Here is a 13663-nt window from a genome sequence, read left to right on the forward strand (position 1 = left end):
ATTGGGAATGGCACAGGCACCGGTCGGTTTTTTATCGCCCCTTTGCTGGGAGTAAGGGCGCCCTCCGTTTGCGAGGTGCGCCTGCTGCTTGTGGCACAGGGAGGAGAGGGCGGGGCGGCGGGGCACCCTGGTGCCAGAGCCACCAGAGGTTTCCATCAGGCCTGAAAGGGATTAAAACCACACCCATACGCTAGAGATGCAACATGAGGAATGTGTGATCACGATAGGAGCTCATGCATGCATGAAACAAAACAAAGAACAATTAATAAGCCACGATTTCTTTAGAAGAGTGTTCAACAAAGACAGCCGAGCCCACAGGCACTACCTTTAATAAAGCAAGAATGCAGGAATGCATGACGCCTTCTCTTTCCCAGCTTTTTTTCTCCCCACATCAGATTCAAGCTCCAGCAAGCACGTGCTACAAATAATCAGTTGGTGCCAGTGTCAACACCCCCTCACCCACCCCTCCTCTGGATGGGAGAAAAAAAAATCTATACGTAGATGATTTTCACAAGTTGTGAAAGCTGTACAACTTCCTTTTAAAACCCATTTCCTCGTTTGATCACGCCCCTTTTAACACCAACAACACATACACTGCTGTCCATCTCGCCCTTACATCAAGGACATTTTACTACAGTCAGCAATTCTTCAGTGTTCACTGACACCCGACTCACTCAGCTGGCAGAAGAAGCATTTTAGTTCTATCTGACAGAGGACACTGACGATGGAAGACAGGAAGACCCCACAGAGGACTCGTGGGTGCAGTGCAGGGGCTGGTGTGACAGAGGATGCTGTGGGCGGATGAGCCGCTGTAGCGACTCCTAAAGGAGCAGTAGCAACAGCCGAAGAGGGAGGGGGGAAAAGGAGGAGGCTCCTCCTCCCTCCGTTGATACGTCAGCAGCGGGATTGCGGGGTGTTTCCGGAGCTCCTCGCTCACGTTCACTCTTCTCCGGTTCAGGATCGAACCGGTCACGTCTTCGCGGAGCGCCTTTGAAACGAAGCTACGAGGATTCCCTGTGTGGTGGACTTGTCCCAGGATGACTGCGCTGACTGCGGGAACAGGCATGGAAAGACCGGCAGGTGAGACATGTTCATCTTTGTCCACCAGCAGAAGCGCGCTGGCTGACCCGAGAGCTGCGCCGACAGCCGCCGTGTGTGCCGGGAGCGCACACGGCGGCTGTCGGCTTAGTCCTCCTCTGGGATTCCGGCTCCTCCTCGTTCTCTAGAGACAAAGGCTTGTGTGTGCGCGCGTGACTGTGACCTTTTTGTGTGGAATATGCGAGTCTTCAAAGTAAATAAGAGCTTTTATTGGGGAAGTCACAGTTGACACTAGTTTGTGCTTTGATATAAACATAGTTTGTTTGATTCTGTTGTCGTTACTTTGTCTGTAGCACTGCTTCAGAGGGCCAACTGTGAGACATGATACTAAGTGCGCAGAAACCAGAACAGGTAGTGCAGGATTCCTCCGGTTTCCCTTCCCGAGCCTGGTTTTTCCAGCTCTGTTTTGGGCACAGCTGGAAAAGACTGGAAATAGAAACTCCACTGGTGTTGCTGAAGATGCTCACGGAGGCAGGGCCGTTTGTTAAACGCTGACTCGAGTTTTCATCTGTCTGTTCTTTTGTCTTCAGGTCCTCAGTGACTGCAGCCAGGCAGCCTGCCCTCCCCCGTAACCTTTGAAGTGAGGCCAGGGTGTGAAGTATTTTCCAACCAAGTAAACTCTTCAAACACCTTCAGAGCCCCCTGACACACACTCTCGCTGCCAAGGATGCAGAAAGCAAGCTGACCCTGGACACAAGTAAAAAGCAGAATAGTAACAAGCCAGAGGAGATAACCAGATCTGCTTTATTCATTAAGAGCGGCCACTCCATCACAGGGCACAAACATGGGGAACCAGCTAACAGGCACGGCCCCTAACAGCCCATTCCTCCCCAACTTTCAGTCACTGCATGTGGTGGTGATTGGTTTGGACTCTGCAGGGAAGACCTCCCTGCTCTACAGACTCAAGCTGAGGGAGTTTGTTGAGACCAGCCCCACCAAGGGATTCAACATGGAAAGGATTAAAGTGCAAATCGGACACTCCAAAGCCAACACCACAACTTTCCAAGTGTGGGACGTTGGTGGTCAGGAAAAGCTGAGGCCCCTCTGGAAGTCGTACACTCGGAGGATGGACGGGCTGGTGTTCGTGGTGGACGCAGCGGAGATGGAGCGCATGGAGGAGGCCAAGGTGGAGCTCCACCGGATCACCCGGTCAGCTGAAAACCAGGGGATTCCTGTGCTGGTTCTGGCAAACAAACAAGACCTGGATGGAGCGCTGTCATCTACAGAGGTAATTATCAAATATGAATGGCCGGCATTATTGCTCTGGGCACAGCATCTACTTCTTATTGTTCTTTTTTAGCTCTGTGGCTGTGGTTGGAGGTATAGTCACTCTACACTTGCAGTACACTTCCACCCATCAGTTTGCGTGGGGACTTCCTTCATAGCATGTTAGGTAGGTTGGTGATTTTAGGCTGGCTTTGGATGTGAGGTCAGTAAAATCCTTTAAAGTGCATAGAGTAATGCTCTGTGTGAAAGGCTGGTTAGATGTGTCGCTGTCCTCGGCTGTGCTCACAGAGGTGGCAGAGTAGAGCAGGGACCGTAGGCAGTGTCGGGCCAAGGCAGAAGTCACCGGGTGGGCGAGTACTTCTCAGTGCTGGAGCAGCAGCTGATTATGTATTTGTATTGTTCTGGCCCAGCCTACAGAGCGCAACACGAGAAAGATAGGAACGTCCAACGCTGCCAACAACTGAATATTATATTTATGGTTAGAGAAAGGAAATGTCGGGGTGGGAGTGATAAAGCCTCCGACCTGTCTCTAACCTAAACACCCTACAGCTGCCAGGTCAGTCAACAAAGGTCTATAAAGTATATACAAAAACAACCAGTCTAGCTCATCTAGCCACAGGAACCTCACCACACACAGTACACAACTTAATACAAAGTACAGGGTTAAACGTATTTGGAAGCAGGAAGTAGGCAGGGCCATGCCAGTCTTGATGTGTCCCAGTTTATAGCCAGCCCCATTCAGTCTTGCAGCCGTCAGCCTCCACCTGGAACTTGCATTAGCAAAAACAGGAGAGAAAAAGAACACCACCACTCTCAGGCTGGAGGAGCAAAAACAGCTCACAAAATGATGACATGGGTCATAACAGTTTGTGTTTCAGCCTCGCTGAGCCCTCAGAGGGCAGACGCACATACATTGTGATGTTTGTTATTAAAAGAATACATGGATGTGCACATTTGAGGCTACCCTGCCAGCACAAACACAGTGTAGCTGTGGGAGGCACTGAGTGGGCTGGAGCAACAGGTTTGCATGTAGCAGGAGTTCAGCATGATGTGGGTGCATCATGTGCATGAAGTTCCAGTTTTGTGGATGAACACATTATTTTCTTCGCCCTACACCTGAGCCAGCAGAGATGGCAACAGCACAGAGTCACACATGAAGCGACAGATGTGCCGTCGCTGCAGGGTGACCTCCGTAAACTGCAGCATCAGCACAACTGTAAAGTGAAAAAATGTTGTTTTTGTTGGTCTGTCCTTTTGTTTAGAGGATAGTGCAGTTAATGGTGTGTGCTTTGTTTAGCCTCATCACTCCTGCAGAAACATGCGTACGTCATCCTTTAGGACCTGCTTCTGAAAGCGACTTTCACACTCAGAGTTCGTAGCTTATTGCTTCCTATGACGCGGTTGGGACTAACCTCACTTTTCTCGTTTAAGGTGGAAAAGGTGCTGGGCCTCCACGAGCTGAGCTCCTCCACCCTGCACCACACGGAGGGCTGCTCAGCACTGAATGGTCAGGGTCTGCAGCCCGGCCTGGAGAAACTCTATGAGATGATTGTGAAGAGGAAGAGGATGCTCCGACAAAGCAAGAAGAAAAGCTGATGGAAATAAAGGGGTGCAGGCCAATTTGTGAGCACTTGTGTCTGTGACACTCGGGGAACTTGGTGAATGTGGGAAACCAGAAAGAAGCTGGTCAGTCCTGTGGATCAGGTGCAGTGTTTCCAACCAAGTGTAGACTCTGTTCCTGGAGACATTTGGACCTTTGAAACTGCTTCTCATTGTCTTTAACTCTCAGAGGACCACAGAGCTCTGCGGAGGGAGTGACCGCGCTGCTGGCAAACACTCACTGAAGCACGCACTAACGTCGAAGGATGTTCGGTTACTGGTGCAGACGGCCCGTGTTACACCCGATCACCTAAATCTTCACCCTGCCTCAGACTGAGCAACACTTCTGTGCACCCACAGGAACTTCCTGTGTTTGAATCTGCCCGAGCATATCGCTGTCACTCTCACCGGGCTTTGCTCCTCACAGCTGGATGTTTCTGGATTGTTAAGTTCAGACAAGTTTTTACAATGGCTTCATACTGTTTTGTAAAATATGAATAAATTGAGCAATGTTAGCATTGTTTCCCTGAGAACATTGTTTTATTCATCGTGCCCTGGGAGCCTGTCCCAGCTGCCACAGAAGCGGGGTACACCTGGACGGGTCACCAGTTCACCCAGCCCCACTAACCTCAGTAGTATCCATGCAGACGCGGGAGTCTGCTGATGTTGTTAGCCTAACCCTAACACATGTCTGCATCTCCTCAGTGAATATTAAGATGTTTATTTAATGCCATATTAATTTAATGATGTTCTGTTTTTTGTCTTGTAATTATTTAAATCAGGCTCATGGTTTGCTGAAGTCTTTCTCGGCTGTCACACCCTGTACAGCTCGATATGTATAAACTTAATTCTCCTGAAGTTGTGTAAAATGAGTTGCATGAAAACACCAATGCGATGTGCACACAGCGGAGGTGTGGTGCCATCTTTGAGCTTTACAGTACTACAGATTGAACACACACGTGTGATTTGGTACTCTATAAATAAAGCTGAGTTGAACTGAATCCTAATAAAACTTGTGCTTTTTGCTGTGAGGGATGGACTCGGTGTTTTACGATTCTGTTGGCAGCCTCTGAAATTCACGCAGCGAAGCTTCACACAGGAATGTGAAACACACCCACATAGCTGTCTAAATACCAAACACTCATTCCTGTTTAACACCATTATTCTGGCTCTGATTTCAAGACCAGTGAATACATACGAGCACGTCTGAATGGAAGCCAGGGACTCACCATATATACTGTGCATGTCTTTGGACTGTGGGAAGGAACCCATGCAGACTCCACCCAGGAAGGCCCCAGCTAGGGATGGTTGGCAGCAGATCCTCTGGGTGTGAATGACCATGAGTTATTATCATCACTGATGAATTACTAACAATAGTCCATACAGATATTCCAAAGTGGAAAGGCATTCTTCAGCCATCCCACGAGGAGTTTAGACAAAGCTCAACCCCCCTGGTATTAAAAGCCTGCTGTGCCCACTCAGTCAGCTCCTCAGTCAATGCAATTATCCTGATTGGAGGCTCCCCCCTGCTGCACCTCAGCTGTCGGAGCAAAAAGTAAATAGCATGATTCCCTGTGCACACGCATACTTCATGTATGCGTGTGCACAGGGCGTGTGTGACTTCAGGTGTGACTTGCAATGTTAATCCACAGGTTGAAAAAGGAAATGCTATTCAAAGAAATCACCTCAGTGTTACAAGCTCTTCTTGAATGTGAAACATGAGGAGGATGTGCATACTTCAGGCTACTGATCGAACTGCATGCCCATGGGGAGTCAGCTTATCCTACAAGGCTGCTCACACCTTCTTTGGCATCTTTATTGAACAAATAAAGTGAGCTGCTGCTTGGGTATCAAATAATGGATTTGGTTTGTAGCTGGCACAGGGACCCGGTCGTTTCCTGGTTCAAACCTTGTTATCTGCTGTGTGCAGTTTGCATGTCCTCCTTTGCCTGCGTGGGTTTCCTCCATGCGCTCCAACTTCCCAAAGTGAACGTGAATTTCAAATGAAATTCAAACCCCCAGCCCCTGGCATTTAAATCCCTGATCAAACCTGCTGTGCCCACTCAATCAGAATTTCAAATGAAATTCACGTTGGCTTATCTGGAGGTTTTGTTAGCTGAACACAAGCACACAAGATGACTTCTTGTGTACATATGACAGAAACTGGTACACCAGCACTCCCATTCTATGGTTTGTATTCCCTGCTGCCAGCTGTCTGTGTACACAGTCATAGCAGGAAGAGCAGCTGCACTGACGTAAACGTGCTGGTCCACACCCAGCCATCAGGTGTCACAAACAGGCTGGTCTAGATACCTGGCACATTCCCTGCAGGCAATGCAACCATGACAAACACTGCAGCTGCACTAGTGTTGCTACTGTTTCACGGGCAGGGAGACAAGTCAACACTTAGATGAAGAATTGGATACATTAAAGCCCGAGGATCACAGCATCGGGTTTCTTCGCAGACAGACAATAACAAACAAACACACACAAAAATGCTGCCATCTATATGCAAGACCCACCTCAGCTGTCCATCTGCATCTAAAGGTCAAAGGTCACTCTTTGAGGATGCCAGCATTCACATTTTGGACAGAGAAGACAGATGGTTTCAAAGAGCATCAGTGGCTGTATCCCAATTCAGGGTCTGCAGCCTTACCGGTCCTCAAGGGCCGCACTCAAAGAGGCTGGAAGTGCGAGGCTTGTAGGCTCGTGAAATGTGACGGTCTGGCCTCCGTCGTGCCGCCCAGGTTGCCTAGCAACCATGATACTAACAGCTGGAAACGTTTCATACAGCTTTGTTTGACAGAAATGAAGGAGAACATATTTTGTTCATTTGTTTGTTTGTTTCTACAAGAGCTTTGTGTGATGTGATGAGTATCTGAGGCTGAGACCACAGGACTGTGAACATGATTGTTGGGCTTCATTTCTGTGCTGAACAGTCGTTTAAGATCAGTTAGTAAATAACAATTAGCTGATGTTGTTCATGAGACTAAAGTCATCTCACTGTGGTAATGTAAATATAATATGGCCAATATTATAGTTATTATATTAATCATTATCAGTTATTACAGCAGTGAACATGAACTCTGTGTCAAACACTGAGCCTCAGTAAAGATTCAAGTTGCATTTATTTATATTTCCTATCACCTTAAATCTTCACTTAAAGACAAGTATCTGTGACAGTGTGTATACAGATGTGTTATATATAAGAGACAAATATTGTTCGTTTAATTTGTTGGCATTACTAAATGTGGCTCAATGCTTACATATATGTGTAAAAAGCAAATGTAGGAGCTGTGATAACTGTGTCTGATAGAATGAAGAGCAGACTGATATATGAAATATTCCTTTATTGGGTGAGAAAATCAGACCATGTCATAACTGCTGTAAGTCATACAGAATAGATATCAGAGCCTTAAACAGGCTGACGTCTGCTAAATGGGTCAAACTGGGCAGAAAGTCTACAAACACATAACATCCTTATAGAATATGATGTAACATATATGTCACACAGTGGAAATTTGTATTTATCTTGTATATTGTTTTTATTCTGATTTTTAGTGTTTATTTATGTGTCGTTTTATTTGCATGGTTTTATTCTGTTTCTATTGCATGGTTTTTAGTGTTTTATGTAACATGGTTTTTATCCACTGTGGACTGGCTGCACATGGGACAAATTAGCTGATAGGGACCACCTGCTGAGGCAGGGGTGTGTCCAGAGGTGGCCTATCAGCTGTGTAAAGACCTTTTAAAAACAGGCTAGCTGAGCACTGAAGGAGGGAGGCCCCAGACTGGAAGGTTAATGCGAGATGGCCAGCGTGACGCGGCGACCCAGTCCTGACCTCATGGAACGGCAACAGTAAGAGACGACGCTGTGATTGGCAGCAGGGCAGAGGTTTACCTCTGCCTGCATTTGTGAGCAGGGCCTCTACTGTTGTTTAGTGAATGTAGAAAATGGTAGTTTTACGGGTTTTAGAATTGTTTTAGTAGATTGACAACATTTTATTACGTACATTTTAAGGGTGTTTTTATTTGTGCTCCCTGGCCCAGTAATAAACTGTTTCTGATCCGACCTGCTTCCTCTCTGTGCCCGTGGTATCTGACTCGCTTGTTCCCCCTTGTATTTTAAAGAATCTTTCTTTTTAGCGTGACATTCTGGCGCGACCGCTTTAGTGTCGCCGCGCGTTACATATAGATCATATATAAACAGTTACAGCAATATGATGCAACAAACACAGCAGCTACTGATCCAAAATACTCAAAGCTTCATAGAACTGAAACCAACATTTATTTTAGCTCCATTCTGCTGCTGATACAGACTTTAGGTTTCTGAACATTAAACTTGTTGCTGCCTTTCATAGTGTGTAGCTTGAAGGCCCTGAGTACTTTCTCCCACACTGAAAACACTGGGATGATCACATTATTTGAACATTACCTAATAAGACTGATTCAGCACAGACAGTTATGTTAAACTTTCCTAGCAGTCCTTCACAAACAGGGAACAGTCTGTCTATTCTCTCCATCTGTCAGCTGCTGCTGGCTCTTCCTCCTCCTCTTCCTCACACACTGCTGAGTTTGTCCTGGTGGATCATCAGGGGTGCAAAGCCTCACAGATGATGTGCAGCAGTGGGTCCCTCAGTCTGTCCTCACTCTGGACACTTGCAGTCGTCACACATGGAAATCAAATGTGTGATAAGCTGCAGGATTCAAACACAAGTGTAACTTATAAACACATGTTCATACTTTTATTCCACAATCAGAGAGAAAGAAACAGAGAGAGAGTGCAGGACAGACAGACAGGTGACAGTCTCAGGTGTACACACTGCTACACAACAGCACCAGAGAAGCAGGATTTAGTGTTTGTGTTATTACGAGTGTAAACAAGAAGAGTTCCAGATGGTGCAGTGGACACATGTGTGACTGCTGTGATTAAAGCATCTTTCTTTCAGCTTAACGAGTGAACCGTCAGCTCGTTCAAACACACGTTAAAGTCCGTTTGGCTCGACACCACCGAACAGAGGCAGCAATATAACACAGCTAACATTAACAGTGCAGTGAATCCTGCTTGTGCTGTGATATTCAGGACTGCAAACCGAGCAGCATCACTGACTTTCAGCTTGTTGTGTTTGTGGATATATGACTGACTTTAATTATCCACAAAATCATCACATTCTCTGTCAGATTAAGGTCGACTATATATATATATTTTAAAGTAAAGGCTTTAAAACTAAGTTAGTTGTACACATCACTAATGTCACATAACTTTGCCGACATGTGGCCAACATTAATGTTTTAATGTTCTTCGTTATTAAACATTCGCACATAAATAACTGACATCATATTCAGTACTTACTGTTAAAAGTTTACTATGCATTCTGGGATATGTTGGGCCATGAAGTCTACACTGCCACATCCTTAAAATTCAGGGAAATGAAGGACGCATTTCGAGCAGCCTTTGTATTGGGACAGCCTTTGTCGCGTCGCTGTGACGTAGTCGGCCTTAAAATGCAGCCTTTAAGGCTGCAGACCCTGAATCGGGATACAGCCTATGTCCACTGTGAACAACCATCCTTGAACAGAGGGCGGAGCTTTAACGCCCACTCACATCCTGGGCCACCTCAGGCAATCACGTGATAGGGTGGGGCTAGGTTTAATTATGGGTTCACACGAAACCTTGGCTGATTGTGACCTACACCCATTTTCACACCTTGGCTCGTGTGATTAGGTAATAAATTAGGCTCGTGTGAGGATCAACAGGGGGTCCATGACCCCCTTGGGGGACACTCCTATAAGGGTTAAAAAAAATCTGGGACTCTCCTCCATTTGACCTTAGAAATGAAGAAGCTTCTTGGATGAAACGTTTTCAAGAAACTTAAAGAAGTCCTGATGCTTTTCTTTCAAAGCTCCTCAGACTACGATGAGCTGGATCACTGAGAACCTTCACATATCTACATGATGACACTTGCAACTCAAGTAACTTATTCTACTGCATGTGAGCCTGGATCATTGTTGTTTTAAGGATCAGAAAACAGATGCCTAAAAATGTGGTTTGAAACAGGACATGTGGTTCAGGTGGTACCACAGGAGGGGGGCTGCTTACTAATATGACTATATATATATGTAAAAGCACTGTGTGTGTGAGAGAGAGGTTATTGAGACTTGTAGTCAAGTCGATGCTTCAAGTGCTCAAATCGAGGAGAGAGACAGCGCTTTGAGCACTCCGGGAGAGTAGTGCTATATAAGTACCAGTCCATTTAAGCATTTAAAACCACTGCTCATCCCCTGCACACTGAGTGGAAGAGTCTGCAGAGCAGTTCTGTGAGAGCTGACTCTCTGCTCACCAGCTGTCCAGAAAAAGATGGTCGGGATTATGCTCAGTCAATATTTCCCATGTGGGAACCAGCTGTTCAGGACTCTGGGTGATGATGTAATGACAAAAACAGTAGACGTGAATTGGATCTTCATATGTATATGTGTGTGTGAGCAACAGATGGCCCAGTGAGTTCAGTCAGTTTATTCAGAAGCCTGTAATGTTATGAGAGGAAACATGCCGAACAAGTCAAAGGATAAACAGCAAGAGTTTGTTCACGAAGCGGCTTAAACAAATCTAAACTATGAATCTACACATTCCTGTTGTGAGAAAATAAATCGGTAACAAAGTAAATCACGATTCATATTTTAAATTTAGCAGCCTGTGTTTACCTTGATGCACAGTGTTGGTAGTAAGTGAACCACATTCCTGCGACGTCAGCCTTGTTAAACAATGGAGTTTTGACTGACTTTAAAAAGTATCAAAAGATTAGTTTTTCAGGAGAACAATGCTCCAAAATATGCCACAAAGTTCTCTTTGACTATAAGCTGTGTTACATGATCTTACACCCACTAACCCCCAACTAAACCCAGCTGTACAGTAAGCATGTTTGCTGTGGGCTGTGGTTCACACTCTCAAACATGTGCACATTTTATCCAGGAAACAGGAAGTGCTGTTACCATGTTGATGTTAGACACCGCAGGTAGCTTCTCTGTCTGGAGTTTGTATGTTCTTCCTCCGCCTGCATGGGTTTTCTCTGCTCCGGCTCCTTACACAGTCCAAAGATAAGCATTAGTGATTAACCTAGACTGGCCATGTGTGTAAGTAAGATAAAGTGCTGAATGGAATAAAGCCCCATATGGGTAAGTGTGGCTTAAAGTCTAAAGTGCTTTCAGTGGCCAGTTGGACTAGAAATGTGCTCTATAAATACCAGTACATATGTTAAGCCACACAACGTCCTTTTCCAAACCTATGAAACCCATAGTACAGCACTGGTACGCTGGAAATGCTTATTTACCCGAGCCATATCTTCTACCACTGACACACTCATTAGTTTTAATAGAGTAAAAAGCAGCTGTCTGTTCATTTTGGTTCGAGGGCTTCAGGCTGCAGCATTTTATTCTGAGAGGGTGAGTTGCACACCATCTTTGCATGAAGGCCCAGAATCTGGATATTTATAATGAAATGGTGGCTTCATATATCAAATATGTTTCATAACACATATATATATTCTTTAAAAAAGTTTTGGGGTAACATGTGTGATATTTGCACAATAAGGTTTTTGTAATTTGATGTTTTTTTTTAATGTGTGCTCAAATATGGGACTTTGCAGGAGTGCTGGATTATTTTGATACTCAGCCATCTTCTTACTGGCTAAAGAAGCTGACTGCACTCCACGAGCGTCTGGCAGCACAAATAAACCAGCTGCTAGTTAACGAGAGACACCCGGAATGGCTAACCGAAGGTCGGACGGTCCTGATCCCCAAGGACCCCAAGAAGGGACCGGTCCCCTCCAACTACCGACCAATAACCTGCCTCAGTACTACATGGAAGCTCCTGTCAGGCATCATATCGGCTAAGATGAACAGGCACATGGGTCAATACATGAGCGGGACACAGAAAGGAATTGGCAAGAATACCAGAGGCGCAAAACACCAGCTACTGGTAGACAGAACAATCAGCCGAGACTGCAAGACCAGACTGACCAACCTGTGCACTGCCTGGATTGATTACAAGAAGGCCTATGACTCAATGCCCCACAGCTGGATACTGGAATGCCTAGAATTGTACCAGATCAATGGGACCCTAAGAGCCTTCATCAGGAACTCAATGGGGATGTGGCGTACAACACTAGAGGCCAACTCCAAGCCCATAGCACAAGTCACCATCAAGTGCGGGATCTACCAAGGAGATGCTCTGTCCCCACTGCTGTTCTGCATAGGCCTGAACCCCCTCAGTGAGATCATTAACAAGACTGGCTACGGATACCGACTACGGAACAGAGCAGTTGTCAGCCACCTCCTGTACATGGATGACATCAAGCTGTATGCCAAGAGTGAACGAGACATCGATTCACTGATCCACACTACCAGGCTATACAGCAATGACATTGGAATGTCGTTCGGACTGGAGAAGTGTAGTCGGATGGTAACAAAGAGAGGGAAGGTAGTCAGAACTGAGGGGATTGAACTACCAGAAGGCAACATTGCAGACATAGAGGACAGTTACAAGTACCTGGGGATCCCGCAGGCAAATGGGAACCATGAAGAGGCCGCTAGAAAGGCTGCAACCACCAAGTACCTGCAGAGGGTCAGGCAAGTCCTGAGGAGTCAGCTGAATGGTAAGAACAAGATCCGGGCCATCAACACGTACGCCCTGCCCGTGATCAGGTACCCTGCTGGGGTAATAGGCTGGCCAAAGGAGGAGATAGAAGCCACTGACATAAAGACAAGAAAGCTCCTTACCATGCATGGAGGGTTTCACCCCAAGTCCAGCACCCTGAGGCTGTACGCTAAGCGGAAGGAAGGGGGCCGGGGACTGGTGAGTGTCAGCACCACAGTCCAGGATGAGACAACGAACATCCAAGAATACATTGGGAAGATGGCCCCAACTGACCGAGTGCTCAGTGAATACCTCAGGCAGCAGAAACCCAAGAAAGAGGAGGGAGACGAGGAACCATCATGGAAGGACAGGCCCCTGCACGGTATGTACCACCGGCAGATAGAGGAGGTGGCTGATATCCAGAAATCCTACCAGTGGCTGGACAAAGCTGGACTGAAAGACAGCACAGAGGCACTAATCATGGCAGCACAAGAACAAGCTCTGAGTACAAGATCCATAGAGGCTGGGGTCTATCACACCAGGCAAGACCCCAGGTGCAGGCTGTGTAAAGATGCCCCAGAGACAATCCAGCACATAACAGCAGGGTGCAAGATGCTAGCAGGCAAGGCATACATGGAACGCCATAACCAAGTGGCCGGCATAGTGTACAGGAACATCTGTGCCGAGTATAACCTGGAAGTCCCGAGGTCAAAATGGGAGATGCCCCCAAGGGTGGTGGAGAATGACCGAGCTAAGATCCTGTGGGACTTCCAGATACATACGGACAAAATGGTGGTGGCTAACCAACCGGACATAGTGGTGGTAGACAAACAGAAGAAGACGGCCGTAGTGATCGATGTAGCGGTTCCGAATGACAGCAACATCAGGAAGAAGGAACACGAGAAGCTGGAGAAATACCAAGGGCTCAGAGAAGAGCTCGAGAGGATGTGGAGGGTGAAGGTAACGGTGGTCCCCGTGGTAATCGGAGCACTAGGTGCGGTGACTCCCAAGCTAGGCGAGTGGCTCCAGCAGATCCCGGGAACAACATCGGAGATCTCTGTCCAGAAGAGCGCAGTCCTGGGAACAGCTAAGATACTGCGCAGGACC

The 13663-nt window shown here is 46.7% G+C and overlaps 1 protein-coding gene across 1 annotated transcript; it reads left to right on the forward strand.

The window, feature by feature from the left end:
* The first annotated feature begins 895 nt into the window (after nt 1–895).
* Nucleotides 896–4922, forward strand: LOC147331870 (ADP-ribosylation factor-like protein 4D). The gene is made up of 3 exons (XM_086288167.1): nt 896–1080; nt 1629–2326; nt 3757–4922. Exons 2-3 carry the CDS (start codon nt 1883–1885, stop codon nt 3919–3921), a joined length of 609 nt encoding a protein of 202 aa, XP_086144293.1. The 5' UTR covers nt 896–1080; nt 1629–1882; the 3' UTR covers nt 3922–4922.
* The last annotated feature ends 8741 nt before the right edge of the window (nt 4923–13663 follow it).

Source organism: Aulonocara sp. 'chitande type north' Nkhata Bay, linkage group LG4 (genome assembly GCF_057382095.1).
Source record: "Aulonocara sp. 'chitande type north' Nkhata Bay isolate Kocher_YH1m ecotype deep benthic linkage group LG4, A_spYH_male_GT1.1, whole genome shotgun sequence".
Lineage (NCBI taxonomy): Eukaryota > Metazoa > Chordata > Actinopteri > Cichliformes > Cichlidae > Aulonocara > Aulonocara sp. 'chitande type north' Nkhata Bay.